This window comes from Doryrhamphus excisus, chromosome 4, assembly GCF_030265055.1.
Source record: "Doryrhamphus excisus isolate RoL2022-K1 chromosome 4, RoL_Dexc_1.0, whole genome shotgun sequence".
Classification (NCBI taxonomy): Eukaryota; Metazoa; Chordata; class Actinopteri; order Syngnathiformes; family Syngnathidae; genus Doryrhamphus; species Doryrhamphus excisus.
Genome location: NC_080469.1, coordinates 21,089,854 through 21,104,853, shown reverse-complemented (window position 1 = coordinate 21,104,853; position 15,000 = coordinate 21,089,854). Strand labels below are relative to the sequence as shown.

At 37.8% G+C, this 15,000-nt stretch overlaps 2 protein-coding genes across 2 annotated transcripts in view; one reads left to right on the top strand and one right to left on the bottom strand.

The window, feature by feature from the left end:
- The first annotated feature begins 5,111 nt into the window (after positions 1-5,111).
- On the top strand, positions 5,112-10,258 carry rfk (riboflavin kinase). The gene is made up of 4 exons (XM_058069533.1): positions 5,112-5,618; positions 6,563-6,714; positions 6,877-6,979; positions 8,984-10,258. The coding sequence occupies exons 1-4, from the start codon at positions 5,519-5,521 to the stop codon at positions 9,139-9,141; spliced, it is 513 nt and encodes a 170-aa protein (XP_057925516.1). The 5' UTR covers positions 5,112-5,518; the 3' UTR covers positions 9,142-10,258.
- The window catches only part of pcsk5b (proprotein convertase subtilisin/kexin type 5b), a 114,686-nt gene continuing 108,742 nt past the window's right edge, over positions 9,057-15,000 (bottom strand). The window contains exon 37 of the mRNA XM_058069532.1: positions 9,057-14,692. Within this exon, the coding sequence (XP_057925515.1) occupies positions 14,253-14,692 (440 nt within the window). The 3' untranslated portion in view covers positions 9,057-14,252. The remainder of the gene's footprint in view (positions 14,693-15,000) is intronic.

Genomic DNA, 15,000 nt, shown 5'->3' with positions numbered 1-15,000 from the left:
ATAATAATAATAATAATAATAATAATAATAATAATAATAATATAATAGCTGGGATAGGCTCCAGCACCCCCCATGAACCTCGTGAGGAAAAGCGGTAGAAAATAAATGAATGAATGAATAATAATAATAATAATAATAATAATAATAATAATAATAATAATAATAATAATAATAATAATAATAATAATAATAATAATAATAATAATAATAATAATAGCTGGGATAGGCTCCAGCATCCCCCGCGACCCTCATGAGGAAAAGCAGTAGAAAATGAATGAAGGAATGAATTATTAATAATAATAATAATAATAATAATAATAATAATAATAATAATAATAATAATAATAATAATAATAATAATAATAATAATAATAATAGCTGGGATAGGCTCCAGCACCCCCGCGACCCTCGTCAAGAAAAGCGGTAGAAAATGAATGAATTAATTATTATTATTATTATTAATAACAATAATAATAATAATAATAATAATAATAATGCTCTGAGAACGCAGCATTTCGTCTATGTACTGTTTATAGGACAAAGGTGGGCTACAGACATTTTTTTAGATTTTCAAGTGGGCCCCGAGTTGGTAAACCCCTGCTGTATGCAGTACTTGTATATTCCAAATAATTTGGTTTTGCTGAAAAACTGCATTCACTTTGTTGTACTGTCTAAATAAATATTATGATATATGATATGGATCTTTGTATTTCAAAACTGACTGCACCGTTTGAAAATGCCGCATGGAACAAGAGGAACAAGAGTCTACAGCCGACCTAGCACCACTTTAGCCGTTATTGTACTGAGCAGCCACCACAGACGCGCGGGCCAATTTTCCTATAGGTCCCAAAAGTGGCGTAGGAAAGCAAGTTCAAATAAAGCGATTGTTGGATTAAATTTGACTTTAAAACAAATCATTTCTACGAAGCTTTATGAACGAATGAATAAAAGATGGAGGTCAGAGGTGTGTTACTGTCACAAGCGTTGAATAGGCAATGATACATTAGTGGTAATTAACCACACTTCATAGAGGGCAGGGGGGGGGGTTCTACATGAGTTCTTTTTTTTTTTTTTTTTAATAATTAGGAAGAGCAGGACATCATAATGAGCAGCTTATTTTTTTCATCAATCTGAAACTGTTTGGTGATATGTTTAATTAAGATATCACACACACCACCTAGCCCAATACTATAAAACACGTACAAACACACAAAAACTGCCAAAATTAATTCATTAATAAATTATGGCTGTTTCCTGGTTGATGACGGACGATTATTGGTCAAAGAAAATGCATATTTAAGCAAATGTTACATAAAATTGTGCATTTTCCAGCATAAAAATGTTGAAAATGAAAATACATTTTGTTGAAAATACAAGATTTTCATCTACACTGGCCACCAGGTGTCACTGCTTCTCTTAAATGGCTTATTTTCTTTCTTTATATCGACTGTGTTGGGTAATATAAGTGTTAAGTGCTTTTAGCCTTGTTTTTAGCTCTGAATGAATGTATGGATATTGTATTTTAATGCATCGTTTACTCTGTTATTACTCAATTTTTTATTTCTTTTTTCTTCACTGTAAAGCGTCATTGAGTACTCTGAAAAGCGCTATACAAATAAAATGTATTATTATATTATTATTATTAAAGGTGACTATAGGGGTGTTATTTCATGTTTAGAGGGCTCTCATATATATATATATTATTTCATGTTTAAAGGGCTCTCATATATATATATATATATATATATATATATATATATATATATATATATATATATATATATATATATATATATATATATATATATATATATATATATATATATATATATATATATATATATATATATATATATATATATATATATATATATATATATATATATATGAGAGACCTCCAAACATGAAATAACTCCCCTATAGTCACCTTTAATGATAATAATAATAATATAATAATACATTTTATTTGTATAGCGCTTTTCAGAGTACTCAAAGACGCTTTACAGTGAAGAAAAATAAATAATAAATTGAGTAAAAACAGAGTAAACAATGCATTAAAATAAAATATCCATACATTCATTCAGAGCTAAAAACAAGGCTAAAAGCACTTAACACTTATATTACCCAACACAGTTGATATAATGAAAGAAAATAAGCCATTTAAGAGAGCCATTTATATATATATATATATATCACTATATTGACGGTTACTATGGTACCCATTATGTCTCCGTATGGTCATATTATCACCTCGTACTTTGGTACGTAACAAAAAAAAACTTGAACTATATTATGAAAGCAGGAAGTGAACAAATGTAACAGTTACTGATTGTAAAAGTACCAGATGGAGGGGTAGGATTTAATAAGCTTTGCTTCTTCCTACTCCTTTTGGACATGTGGAACTGGGAACTGATTATGGGATGCACTCAATTGTAATCTGATGCATGTTCAAATGAAATTAAACCATTAGCATTGCAACCAATGCAACTACAGAGTCTAGAACAGGGGTCAGCAACCCGCGGCTCCAGAGCCGCATGTGGCTCTCCAGCCTCTTTGTTGCGGCTCCCTTTGCAATGCTTTAATATTTTTTAGCACCCGTGTGGTGAAAATGCACGTCTTTGTTATGAGTTTACAAAAATCCAACTTTGTGTGAGACCATGAATGCATCCTGACTGAGTTCTGACTGGTGACTGAATGAGCAGACAGGATGCTATCCAGTTCTCTCTGACAGGTTAACATGAAGGGAAATGAGTAATACTTTGAGTTATTTGAGTTATTAATTATTATTAATGAGTTATTTGACGATTCTAAAAAATAAATTAGAGCTCATTTAAAAACAAAAGTTTATCTCCAGTACTAGCAAGAGTACTCCAACTCGTCTTTTTTTTTCCCTCCAATGTTGTTTTAAACATACAACGTTTTGCGGCTCCAGGCTATTTTTCTTTAGTGGGCAAGTGGGTGAAATGGCTCTTTTCATAGTAAAGGTTGCCGACCCCTGGTCTAGAATTAGGTCTGTGAAAATGCTACATAAACAGCTGGCAACACAAGTGAGCAGCAAGATCATTGCGTACGGCTGCACGAGTGCTGTCGGCACTGGAAGTGCTGCGGTTCCATGAGGGTAAAAGGTAAATTCCAGCAAGTACTTACACAATTTGGCCAGCCAATCACAGGGCACATATAGACAAACAATCATCCACACTTACATTCATACCTAAGGACAATTTGGAACCCATGACAAAATGCTGTAATAAAAACTGTAAGGGGTGCACCCCCCTTTTTTGTCAGATGTGGTATATTCTCCCTCTTATCAGGCAGTAACTGAATCAGCACTTTGAGTCGTTTGTCATGGTGATTCTGCTCACTTTCTCTAAAAAAAAAAAGACTCACCTTACCTGAAAACAGAGTGGAGGTGTCCATAGCGACTTCTTTGTATGGAAGGATTCCCAAAAGGTCACTTAGCTCTGGGCTGCTATTTTGCAAGATGAAATTACAGACGTGTCATACATCAAAACATATAATTACACAAGCTAACATGGAGCTCTTTCGACATTTTCTACATCAAGCAGACTGCTGCGGTTATGGTCAAATTATTTTTCTGGAAATTTGGCCTCAAAGTAGTTATTTTGATATATAATATTGTTATTGTTACATGTCATCTAAGCTAGTCGCTGACGTTGTGTTTAGCAACAACACGCTTCCCTCTTGTTAGCGTTAATTGGAGCAGCAACACGTTCAAACGCGGTGCTCCTCTGACTCCCAATCATGGAACATTTAGCATTACAAAGAGCACTCAGGCTTTTATTGCCGTAATACAGTCAAGCTTCACATCCGCAAAAAGCCTCCTGACCCCGTGGGCCCTCCGGGGGCCCTCCAGGGGCCGCCGCCCACGTCCTTACAATGTATTCATCATCTCCACATAGGCTAAGGATGCCGTGGCTCGTGGTGATGTATTTATCAGTCAATTATGGCAGAACATTGCTATTACTAAGGCTCCACTGTGTTGCACTTAAGAGGCTTCATTGGCTGAAATGAGATCTAATGTTGAGAAATATGTTTTCATTTAGTGTAATCACCTGAGTGATTACTAATGGGTCATTAGTGGAATCATCATTTGTTCAGAATAAGTAGCTCATATCATGTGAATAGGGAATAGGTCCTCTTCTACTGAACTTTATTCCGGAATGGACACGACTAGGGTGCATTTTTTTGGAAAATGTAAGTAGATGTTTGGATGGATGGCAAAATAAAGTCATAAAAAATCATATTTGAACATAATGGAAACAATCAACATTGATATCTTACCCGGATCAAACATACTGTGTGAGGGAATAAGTCAAATGCTATTTATTTAAATTATATATTTATATATAATAATATATATATTTAAATATATATATTTAATAAATATATATATTTAAAATATTTTCAAAATTATTTTACATTTTTTGTTAATATATACATATATATTTTAAATGATACACATTGCAATAAATGACAACTTTTGGATCTCCAATATAATTCAACCGGCCATGAAATTCAACCCAAGTACGCTCTCTAGTGGAAGAGCCAGTTAAAGCTCCCCTATTATGCAATAAATGTTTGTATCTTATATTTATATCTTTATATTTAAATATATGTATTTAATAAATATATATATTTAAAATATTTTCAAAATAATTTTACATTTTTTGTTAATATATACGTACATATATTTTTAAATGATACACATTGCAATAAATGACAACTTTTGTATCTCCAATATAATTCAACCGGCCATGAAATTCAACCCAAGTGCGCCCTCTAGTGGAAGAGCCTGTTAAAGCGCCCCTATTATGCAAAAGTGATGTCTCTAAGGCGTGTTTATGAAATATTCCGATTAAACTACAATGTATGAATAGTACTAGAAATATGATATTTACCATTTGAACATTTTTATTTGTCTAGTGCCATACACTTGTGGTAAAATATATATTTTACGTAAATACCGGTAAATGTTGGTTGTACTTGTATTCACCTTCACTTTCAACTTAGTTTTTTTAAGTTTTCCCGCCACCGTTGTACAAGCACTTCAAAGGCGCCATATGGGGCGATTTTCCGGTCACGGGGTGATGACGTCACAAGACGTAAAACTGGATGGACCGCCGTCCGCAGACTTTTAACATGTCTCACTTGGCTGCTGTGCCTGCTTGGTGTCGTCACGTTTGGACCTCGATTAACAACTGAAGGCTAGAAGAGCCGAGACGAGGACAGAAAACAAATGTAAATTAATTCAAATTTCAAGAACTAGCACCGTGTTCGCTCATGCTAACTGTAGCCGACCTAGCATATAGCAGGTGAACGTTCTCTTCCATACAGTTACAGGTGACTACTAGCTTGACCCAGCCGTGTGGCTATCTCATTCACAGCCAACGATAAGTAACTAACGTCGGCCTTCACTTCCGGACACTACCGGGGGTTGACGGTTCTTTGTAAAGAGACCTCTTGTAGCTGTAGTTTAGTCTGGACGTCATCATCAGCGATGATCAGACTTCCACGAATGAAGAGTCTGCCCTACTTCTGCCGGGGAGAGGTCATTCGAGGCTTCGGGAGAGGAAGCAAGGAGCTGGGGATTCCCACAGGTACGTCGACTGTATTGTTTATTTTTCAAAAGGCCGCCATGTTTGCTTGACAGGACAACTTGCCTTTCAAGTTACGTTACATAAATTCCCAATCGATTGTACCAACGCGGGCTCCATCTAGTGGTACGCAGTAATATGTTTTATTTAAAATTATAATTATAGTGGGAATCTTTCATCTTTATTATTACTGTTCAGTCTTGCGGAACCTTGGTTTGCGTCATTAGATAGCAGGTCGGACCAACCACAACGGACGTTAACCAAATCAACTTTTCACATGAGTAATAATATAAATTTAATTAATACGTTCCAGAAAAACAAACATGTTAACACAATACGTTTTTTTATAGTTTGACATGCATAAAACAAAAAAGCAAATACATATATGTACATTTCAAACAGGAAGTTGGTGGTAGTCGATAATGTGTTTTGTATTAACGTGATGGGCACGTAACTCCGGCGATAATGTAGGTTGAATCTCTCTTTGGTTTTGATAACTATCTTTTAAATTGGAGATAATGGGATTGTTACCTAGTTGATTATTAACATAAAGGCAGCTATTTTTGGCAAATGCTGTTTACACAAGACATGGCTAATGTTATCCAACCTGACGGGACTTGGCAGTAGTTATTTTACTACAAACACCAAATAACAAATAAACGCATCATCAGCATATCCACCTGGCAGGGGATAAAGGGACTCCGTTTTATTTTTATTATGCTAAATAAACTCATCGTGTTTGAACATGGCGAGGTATCAATGTAAATAAAATAGGTTCACACACAAAAAAATATAGTCTTAATATTTATAGTCTACACATTTCACAAACTTTCAGCGTGATAATGCACCACCTGTGTAATTATTTTTGCATCGGCTCGAACCCGTGGCATTACATTGTGCATGGAGGCGTACCTAATGATTTTATTGGTCCACCGTCCTCCCTTCAGCCAACTTTCCAGACGCGGTGGTGGACAAACTGCCGGCGGACATCAGCACGGGCATCTACTACGGCTGGGCCTGCGTGGGAAACGGCGATGTGCACAAAATGGTGATTAGCATCGGCTGGAACCCGTACTACAAAAACACCAAGAAGTCCATGGTGGGTACCAGCAATGGACTCCTCCCAACAAAGACCGTTTCAGAGACTTAAAGGGCACGGAGGAAGGCTGAAAGAACATTTCCTGCGGCCGTTAGCCTGGAGCCGCCCGATTTATTATTATTAGCACGCTTATTAGTCATGTTCTCTTTTGGTGCCTCCTAGGAGACTCATGTGATCCACAAGTTCAAGGAGGACTTCTACGGGGAAACCCTCAGTGTGGTCTTGGTGGGCTACATCCGACCGGAGAGAAGCTACGACTCGCTAGGTAACCGCACTCGCACACTCACAATTTAGTCGTAAGCCCAGCTACTAAGGGTGTAAGAAAATATCATTTCGGCGATTTGTAAAATGTGTCGTTCCCGAATAAAGTATTCGGGAAAAACGACAAATCTGCGAGTCCACTTAGCGAGACACCATGAGGACCTGCCGCTAGCAAGCAATGCCAAGGTCCTTTTGTATACTACAAAAGTAGTACTGTTATATTGCAGGTATTTTGTTTTTCAAATTGATATCACTATTTTATTAAATAATGCTTATTTCAAGCATCCTAAACAGACTTTTTACTGATGTTAGTTACTTTGTTCCACAAAAATACTGTTCTGATGGTGGATAAGTCAGGGACTGTATACTCTGCATTTTTTCACAGCTAAAATAATGTGAACATTTGAGCAGGATTTTGACACATAATTTAATTTATTTGTTTTTTATGGGGTTTTTTGTTTTGTAAATTTAAAGTTGGATGTTAAAGCTTTATTGATCCAAATACTACACTTTAAGGTTTTACAGAGGAAAGTTTGTGATACAGCATAACATACTGTTCTAATGCAGGGGTCGGCAACCTTTACTATGAAAAGAGCCATTTCACCCACTTGCCCACTAAAGAAAAATAGCCTGGAGCCGCAAAACGTTGTATGTTTAAAACAACATTGGAGGGGAAAAAAAAGACGAGTTGGAGTACTCTTGCTAGTACTGGAGATAAACTTTTGTTTTTAAATGAGCTCTAATTTATTTTTTAGAATCGTCAAATAACTCATTAATAATAATTAATAACTCAAATAACTCAAAGTATTACTCATTTCCCTTCATGTTAACCTGTCAGAGAGAACTGGATAGCATCCTGTCTGCTCATTCAGTCACCAGTCAGAACTCAGTCAGGATGCATTCATGGTCTCACACAAAGTTGGATTTTTGTAAACTCATAACAAAGACGTGCATTTTCACCACACGGGTGCTAAAAAATATTCAAGCATTGCAAAGGGAGCCGCAACAAAGAGGCTGGAGAGCCACATGCGGCTCTGGAGCCGCGGGTTGCTGACCCCTGTTCTAATGGAATAAAAATGTGTTTAAAAATGTGTTTAGTAAGTGCATATTGCTGGTGTAATTCAGTTTTTCCAGGAAATAATCTTTAACTACAAGAAAAACAAAAAAAAATCGCCTTGTTAACAGTATCGTGATACGTATCGTATCGCCAGATTGTTGCCAATACACACCCCTACCAGCCACCGTCTGACTGGTTCACTGGAATAAATAAAACACAAGACTGAATAGTAATGTCACATGGTGACAGGCTCTTCACGGTGGGCAAATATTTTGACTCGTGGGCCGCATTCAGTTCACAAAATTGTCCGGGGGACCAGAACATATATTTAACACACACACACACACACTATTTTATGCTTATAATTTTCCTTGAATTATTTGTCTAATTTTATCAGTATCAGTTTATACTATCAGCTGTATGTTCTCATGTCCCTTTTTTCAGCAGCACTTTAATCATCAGACCACATCAAATTTAATTTTACGTTTTGTTTTTTTTGCTAAATAAGACATCCAACTTGCAAGTCATGTTGCCAGTTTGGATGTTAAAAGTTGAAATACTTGGAAAATAACTGGCGGGCCGGATTCAAATTGGTGGGCCGCATGTGGCCCTCGGGCCGTACTTTGCCCACACCAACACCCACAAATTCAAAAATTTGCCCTCCCAATTCCGCAAAACTCTTCCACAAAGCTTCAAGAGACTCATTGCAAGTTATCATTGACTAATATTTACATTTGTTTGAAATGAAATATTTAAGTGTGACAAACATGCAAAAAAATATATATTAGTGAGCAAGGTTCCATAACAATAACATTTTGGTTTTATTCTCAGTTTTACAATTGACTTAATTAGCGGTAAAGCCAAAAAAATGCAGTTACCTACAGCTGTGAGGGAAAAGTAGTGACCTTTGACCCCTGGCGCCACAACTCACATGTATCTCTGTCCTGGCAGAAGCGCTCATCGCAGCCATCAACGGCGACATCGAGGAGGCCAAGGTCCAGCTGGAGCTGCCCGATCACGTCAAGCTGAGGGAGGACAACTTCTTCACCGGCGGACGACGCTCCACCCCCCCCTCCTCGTCCTCACAGACTATCATGAACGGACACTGAGAGTCGTTACTTTGGTTCTGTTTTATATATTAGCTGCGAGCTGTGACAATTCAACGTAAATCTTGTCAACACTTCAAACACCCCCCAGTGTGGGGGTGAAGTCAGGGCATTATTGTGTAGGACCACGGCACACAAGGACGCTATGCAACCAAGGAGACTTGTGGGACTATTACACAAGTCCGACCCCTCTCACCCTCCTGTTCATGCATTTGTTTGTGCCAGCTTGCGAAACCTCAAAGAATAAAGTCCACTTAACAGAGCGAGCCCCTTAAAACATGATTTATAAATCATTGATGAAACCCCAAGCAGGAGATACTTGGGACTGATATAGCCCCCACAATATTGACAGAATCATGATACGGTTATTGTATCTCAGCAGCTTCAGATTGATGTCACAGTGATATCCGCCCACAAGATTGACAGTATCATGATACGGTTATTGTATCAGCTGAATCAGATTGATATCACATGATATCTGCCCACAATATTGACAGAATCATGATACGGTTATTGTATCAACAGCTTCAGATTAATATCACAGTGGTTTCTGGCCACAATATAAACAGTATCATGATACGGTTATTGTATGAACAGCTTCAGATTAATATCACCGGGATATATCCCCCCACAATATTGACAGTATCATGATACGGTTATTGTATCAGCAGCTTCAGATTAATATCTCAGTGGTATCTGCCCACCATATCAACAGTATCATGATACGGTTATTGTATCAACGTTTGATATTACTGTGATATCTGCCCACAATATCAACAGTAATATGATACGGTTATTGTATCAGCAGATTCAGATTGATATCACCATGATATCTGCCCACAATATTGACAGAATCATGATACGGTTATTGTATCAACAGCTTCAGATTGATATCACAGTGATATCTGGCCACAATATCAACAGTATCATGATGCGTGATGACCTGGTCCTAGAAGAAAGCCCAAGCAGGAGATACTTGGGACTTTACTGTATTTTCCTTGATGAAAGTATCCGTGTGTATAAATGATCTTTCCTGTCAATTGGTCACAAAGCTTTTGGAGCGTCGCCTTGCCACTAGTCACTGGACTGATGTAATAAAGCTGTGTGTATTTACATTCTATACGTAGTAAATATATATTTAAGAAGTAGACCACGGGGCGACGTCTTTGGTGGGAAGAACACAAAATATCACCCCCGCAATATTGACAGTATCATGATACGGTTATTGTATCAGCAGCTTCAGTTTGATATCACTGATATCTTCCCACCATGTCAACAGTATCATGACACGGTTATTGTATCAACAACTTCAGATTGATATCACCGTGATATAGCCCCCACAATATTGACAGTATCATGATATGGTTATTGTATCAGGAGCTTCAGATTGATATAACTATGATAGCCGGCCACAATATCAACAGTATCATGATACGGTTATTGTATAAACAGCTTCAGTTTGATATCACAGTGATATCTGGCCACAATATCAACAATATCATGATACAGTTATTATATCAACAGCTTCAGATTGCTATCACCGTGATATAGCCCCCACAATATCAACAGTATTATGATACGGTTATTGTATCAGCAGCTTCAGATTGATACCACTGTGATATCTGCCCACAATATCAACAGTATCATGATACGGTTATTGTATCAGCAGCTTCAGATTAATATCTCAGTGATATCCGCCCACAATATTGACAGTATCATGATACGGTTATAGTATCAACAACTTCAGATTGATATCACCGTGATATAGCCCCCACAATATTGACAGTATCATGATATGGTTATTGTATCAGGAGCTTCAGATTGATATAACTATGATAGCCGGCCACAATATCAACAGTATCATGATACGGTTATTGTATCAACAGCTTCAGTTTGATATCAGTGATATCTGGCCACAATATCAACAATATCATGATACAGTTATTATATCAACAGCTTCAGATTGCTATCACCGTGATATAGCCCCCACAATATCAACAGTATTATGATACGGTTATTGTATCAGCAGCTTCAGATTGATACCACTGTGATATCTGCCTACAATATCAACAGTATCATGATACGGTTATTGTATCAGCAGCTTCAGATTAATATCTCAGTGATATCCGCCCACAATATTGACAGTATCATGATACGGTTATTGTATCAGCGGCTTGTGATTGATATCACTGTGATATCTGCCCACCATGTCAACAGTATCATGATACGGTTATTGTATCAGCAGCTTCAGATTAATATTTCGGTGATGTCCGCCCACAATATTGACAGTATCATGATAAGGTTATTGTATCAGCAGCTTCAGATTGAGATCACCATGATATCTGCCCACAATGTTGACTGAATCATGATACGGTTATTGTATCAACAGCTTCAGATTGATATCACTGTGATATAGCCCCCACAATATTGAGTGTCATGATACGGTTATTGTATCGACAGCTTCAGATTGATATCACTGTGATATAGCCCCCACAATATTGACAGTGTCATGATACGGTTATTGTATCGACAGCTTCAGTTTGATATCACTGTGATATCTGCCCACAATATCAACAGTATCATAATAAGGTTATTGTATCAGGAGCTTCAGATTGATACCACTGTGATATCTGCCCTCAGCATCAGTATCATGATACGTGATGACATGATGACCTGGTCCTAGAAGAAAGCCCAAGCAGGAGATACTTGGGACTTTACTGTATTTTCCTTGATGAAAGTATCCGTGTGTATAAATGATCTTTCCTGTCAATTGGTCACAAAGCTTTTGGAGCGTCGCCTTGCCACTAGTCACTGGACTGATGTAATAAATCTGTGTGTATTTACATTCTATACGTAGTAAATATATATTTAAGAAGTAGACCACGGGGCCACGTCTTTGGTGGGAAGAACACAAAGTAAAAGAGTCTTTCCGAATGCATTTGATGGGAAGTACAGTCAAGGGTCCAGTCACACCATCTTTTATCATCAAAGCACCAATATTTGGTCTACTTTGTGTCCGTGAGAAGCGTCCTAATCTCTGGGGACAACAGGTGGCGTTGTCAACGTCACGTGGACCCCCCCAAGGCCTCGTCCCACAAGAAAAAGCATTTTGAAAAGTGTTGTGTGTCCAATATGACTGTGATGTATCCATAATATCAGCAAAAACAGCACAAAGTACACCAGGAGTGTCCAAGGTGTGGCCCCGGGGCCACATTCTAAAATAGGATTAAACATGAAAATTCAAAAATAATGGAAAAAAATGTTTTTTTACAAGATGAAATATTAAGACATTAGTTATTGTGTCCAAGTAGCTTCAGACTGACATCCCTGTGATATCTGTGACCGTATCATGATAGTATCACATTATACTATAATGGACACTTTGCCAGAAAAGTGCTTGTGATATAGTATCATGATACGGTTATTGCTCAGCAGCTGCAGATTGATGTCACTGTGATATCTGGCCACAATATCAACAGTATCATGATATGGTTATTGTATCAGCAGCTTCACATTGATATCACTGTAATATCTGGCCACAATATTGACAGTATCATGATACGGTATTGCATCTCAGCAGCTTCAGATTGATATCACTGTGATATCTGGCCACAATAATCAACAGTACCATGATATGGTTATTGTATCAGCAGATTCAGATTGATATCACCATGATATCTGCCCACAATATCAACAGTATCATGATACAGTTATTGTATCAACAGCTTCAGATTGATATGACAGTGATATCTGGCCACAATATCAACAGTATCATGATACGGTTATCGTATCAGCAGCTTCAGATTGATATCACTGTGATATCTGGCCACAATATTGTCAGTATCATGATATGGTTATTGTATCTCAGCAGCTTCAGATTGACATCACAGTAATATCTGGCCACAATATTGACAGTATCATGATACGGGTATTGCATCTCAGCACTTTCAGATATCATTGTGATATCTGCCCACAATATTGACAGTATCATAATACGGTTATTGTATGAGCAGCTTCAGATTGATATCACCGTGATATCTGCCCTAAATAACAGTATCATGATATGTTTATTGTATCGGTAGCTTCAGATTGATATGACAGTGATATCTGGCCACAATATCAACAGTATCATGATACAGTTATCGTATCAGCAGCTTCAGATTGATATCACTGTGATATCTGGCCACAATATTGACAGTATCATGATATGGTTATTGTATCTCAGCAGCTTCAGATTGATATCACAGTAATATCTGTCCACAATATTGACAGTATCATGATACGGGTATTGCATCTCAGCAGCTTCAGATATCATTGTGATATCTGCCCACAATATTGACAGTATCATAATATGGTTATTGTATGAGCAGCTTCAGATTGATATCACCGTGATATCTGCCCTCAATAACAGTATCATGATATGTTTATTGTATCGGTAGCTTCAGATTGATATCACTGTGATAGCTGGCCACAATATCGACAGTATCATGTTACGGTTATTGTATCGGTAGCTTCAGATTGGTCTCACTGTGATATCGGGCCACAATATCGACAGTATCATAATACTGTTGTTGTATCAGCAGCTTCAGATTGTCCACAATATTTGATAGTATCATGATACGGTTATTGTATCAAGAGCTTCAGATTGATATCACCGTGATATCGCCCCCACAATATTGACAGTATCATGATACGGTTATTGTATCAGCAGCTTCAGATTGATATCACAGTGATAACTGCCCACAATAATCATCAGTATCATGATACGGTTATTGTATCAGCAGCTTCAGTTTGATATTACTGTGATGTCTGCCCACAATATCAACAGTATCATAATACGGTTATTGTATCTCAGCAGCTTCAGATTGACATGAATGTGATATCGGTCCACAGTATTGACAGCATTGCGATACAGTGATGTTACCATAATGGACAGATAAAAGTTAAAGTTAAAAAAGTCTAATACATGTTGATATCTTCCCTTGATACGGTATCACTGCCCTCCTCTCCCACAGTAAGGATGGTGTTGAGTGAGCAATAGTAATGTGACGAGTGGGTTAATATCATAACGTGTCGGATCCCATAGAGTGGAGTTCAAGTCCACGTGTCCGTGGTCAGGTGTAGGAGTAGCTCTCATCGTCATACTCCAGCTCAATGTCGTCATCCTCATCATCCAAAAGTCCATACTTGAACTTCCTGTAGACGGTGCCATCTTGCCCCATGTAAACAATATCCTCCTCATCGTCGTCGTCGTCATCATCTCCGTCCTCACAATCGATGATGCGGTCGCTGTATTCGCCAAAAGAGGCGGGGCTTACCTGCTGCCGTGCCGCATCTTCGTTGTTGTCCAGCTTCAGGTAGCCTCCATTTAAGTTGGGCATGGCGGAGGCGGCGACGGGATACGACTTGGAGCGAAGGTGGAGGAAGATGAAGACCCCGCCCCCCACGGACAGGATCAGCAGGACAAAGATGGCGACGGTCAGTCTAGCGGCGATATTGGCCTCCAGATCGTCAGCGTTTCTCTTCACGGAGTTGACGCTGAGGACGCAGTCCTCTGGAGAGAAGAGCAGTACAAGTACGAGTCAAGACCAGCCATCTTGTCTTTCAACAGCCTGGAACATTCTCAGGAAATCAACTGAAGCCCCTCCCGAGAATAAAGTCATAAATTTACAGAACCTTTCATAGTAAATGTACAAAAAAACCCTCATAATATTACCAGAATAAAGTCATAAATGTATTACTTTATTTTCATAAAATCTGCGAGTTTGACATATTATGAGAAAAAGCTCAAATCGTAATATTCTGACTTTTTTCATAAATTTACGACTTTTTTCTGTTGTAAATGTGCAAGAAAAAACTCAA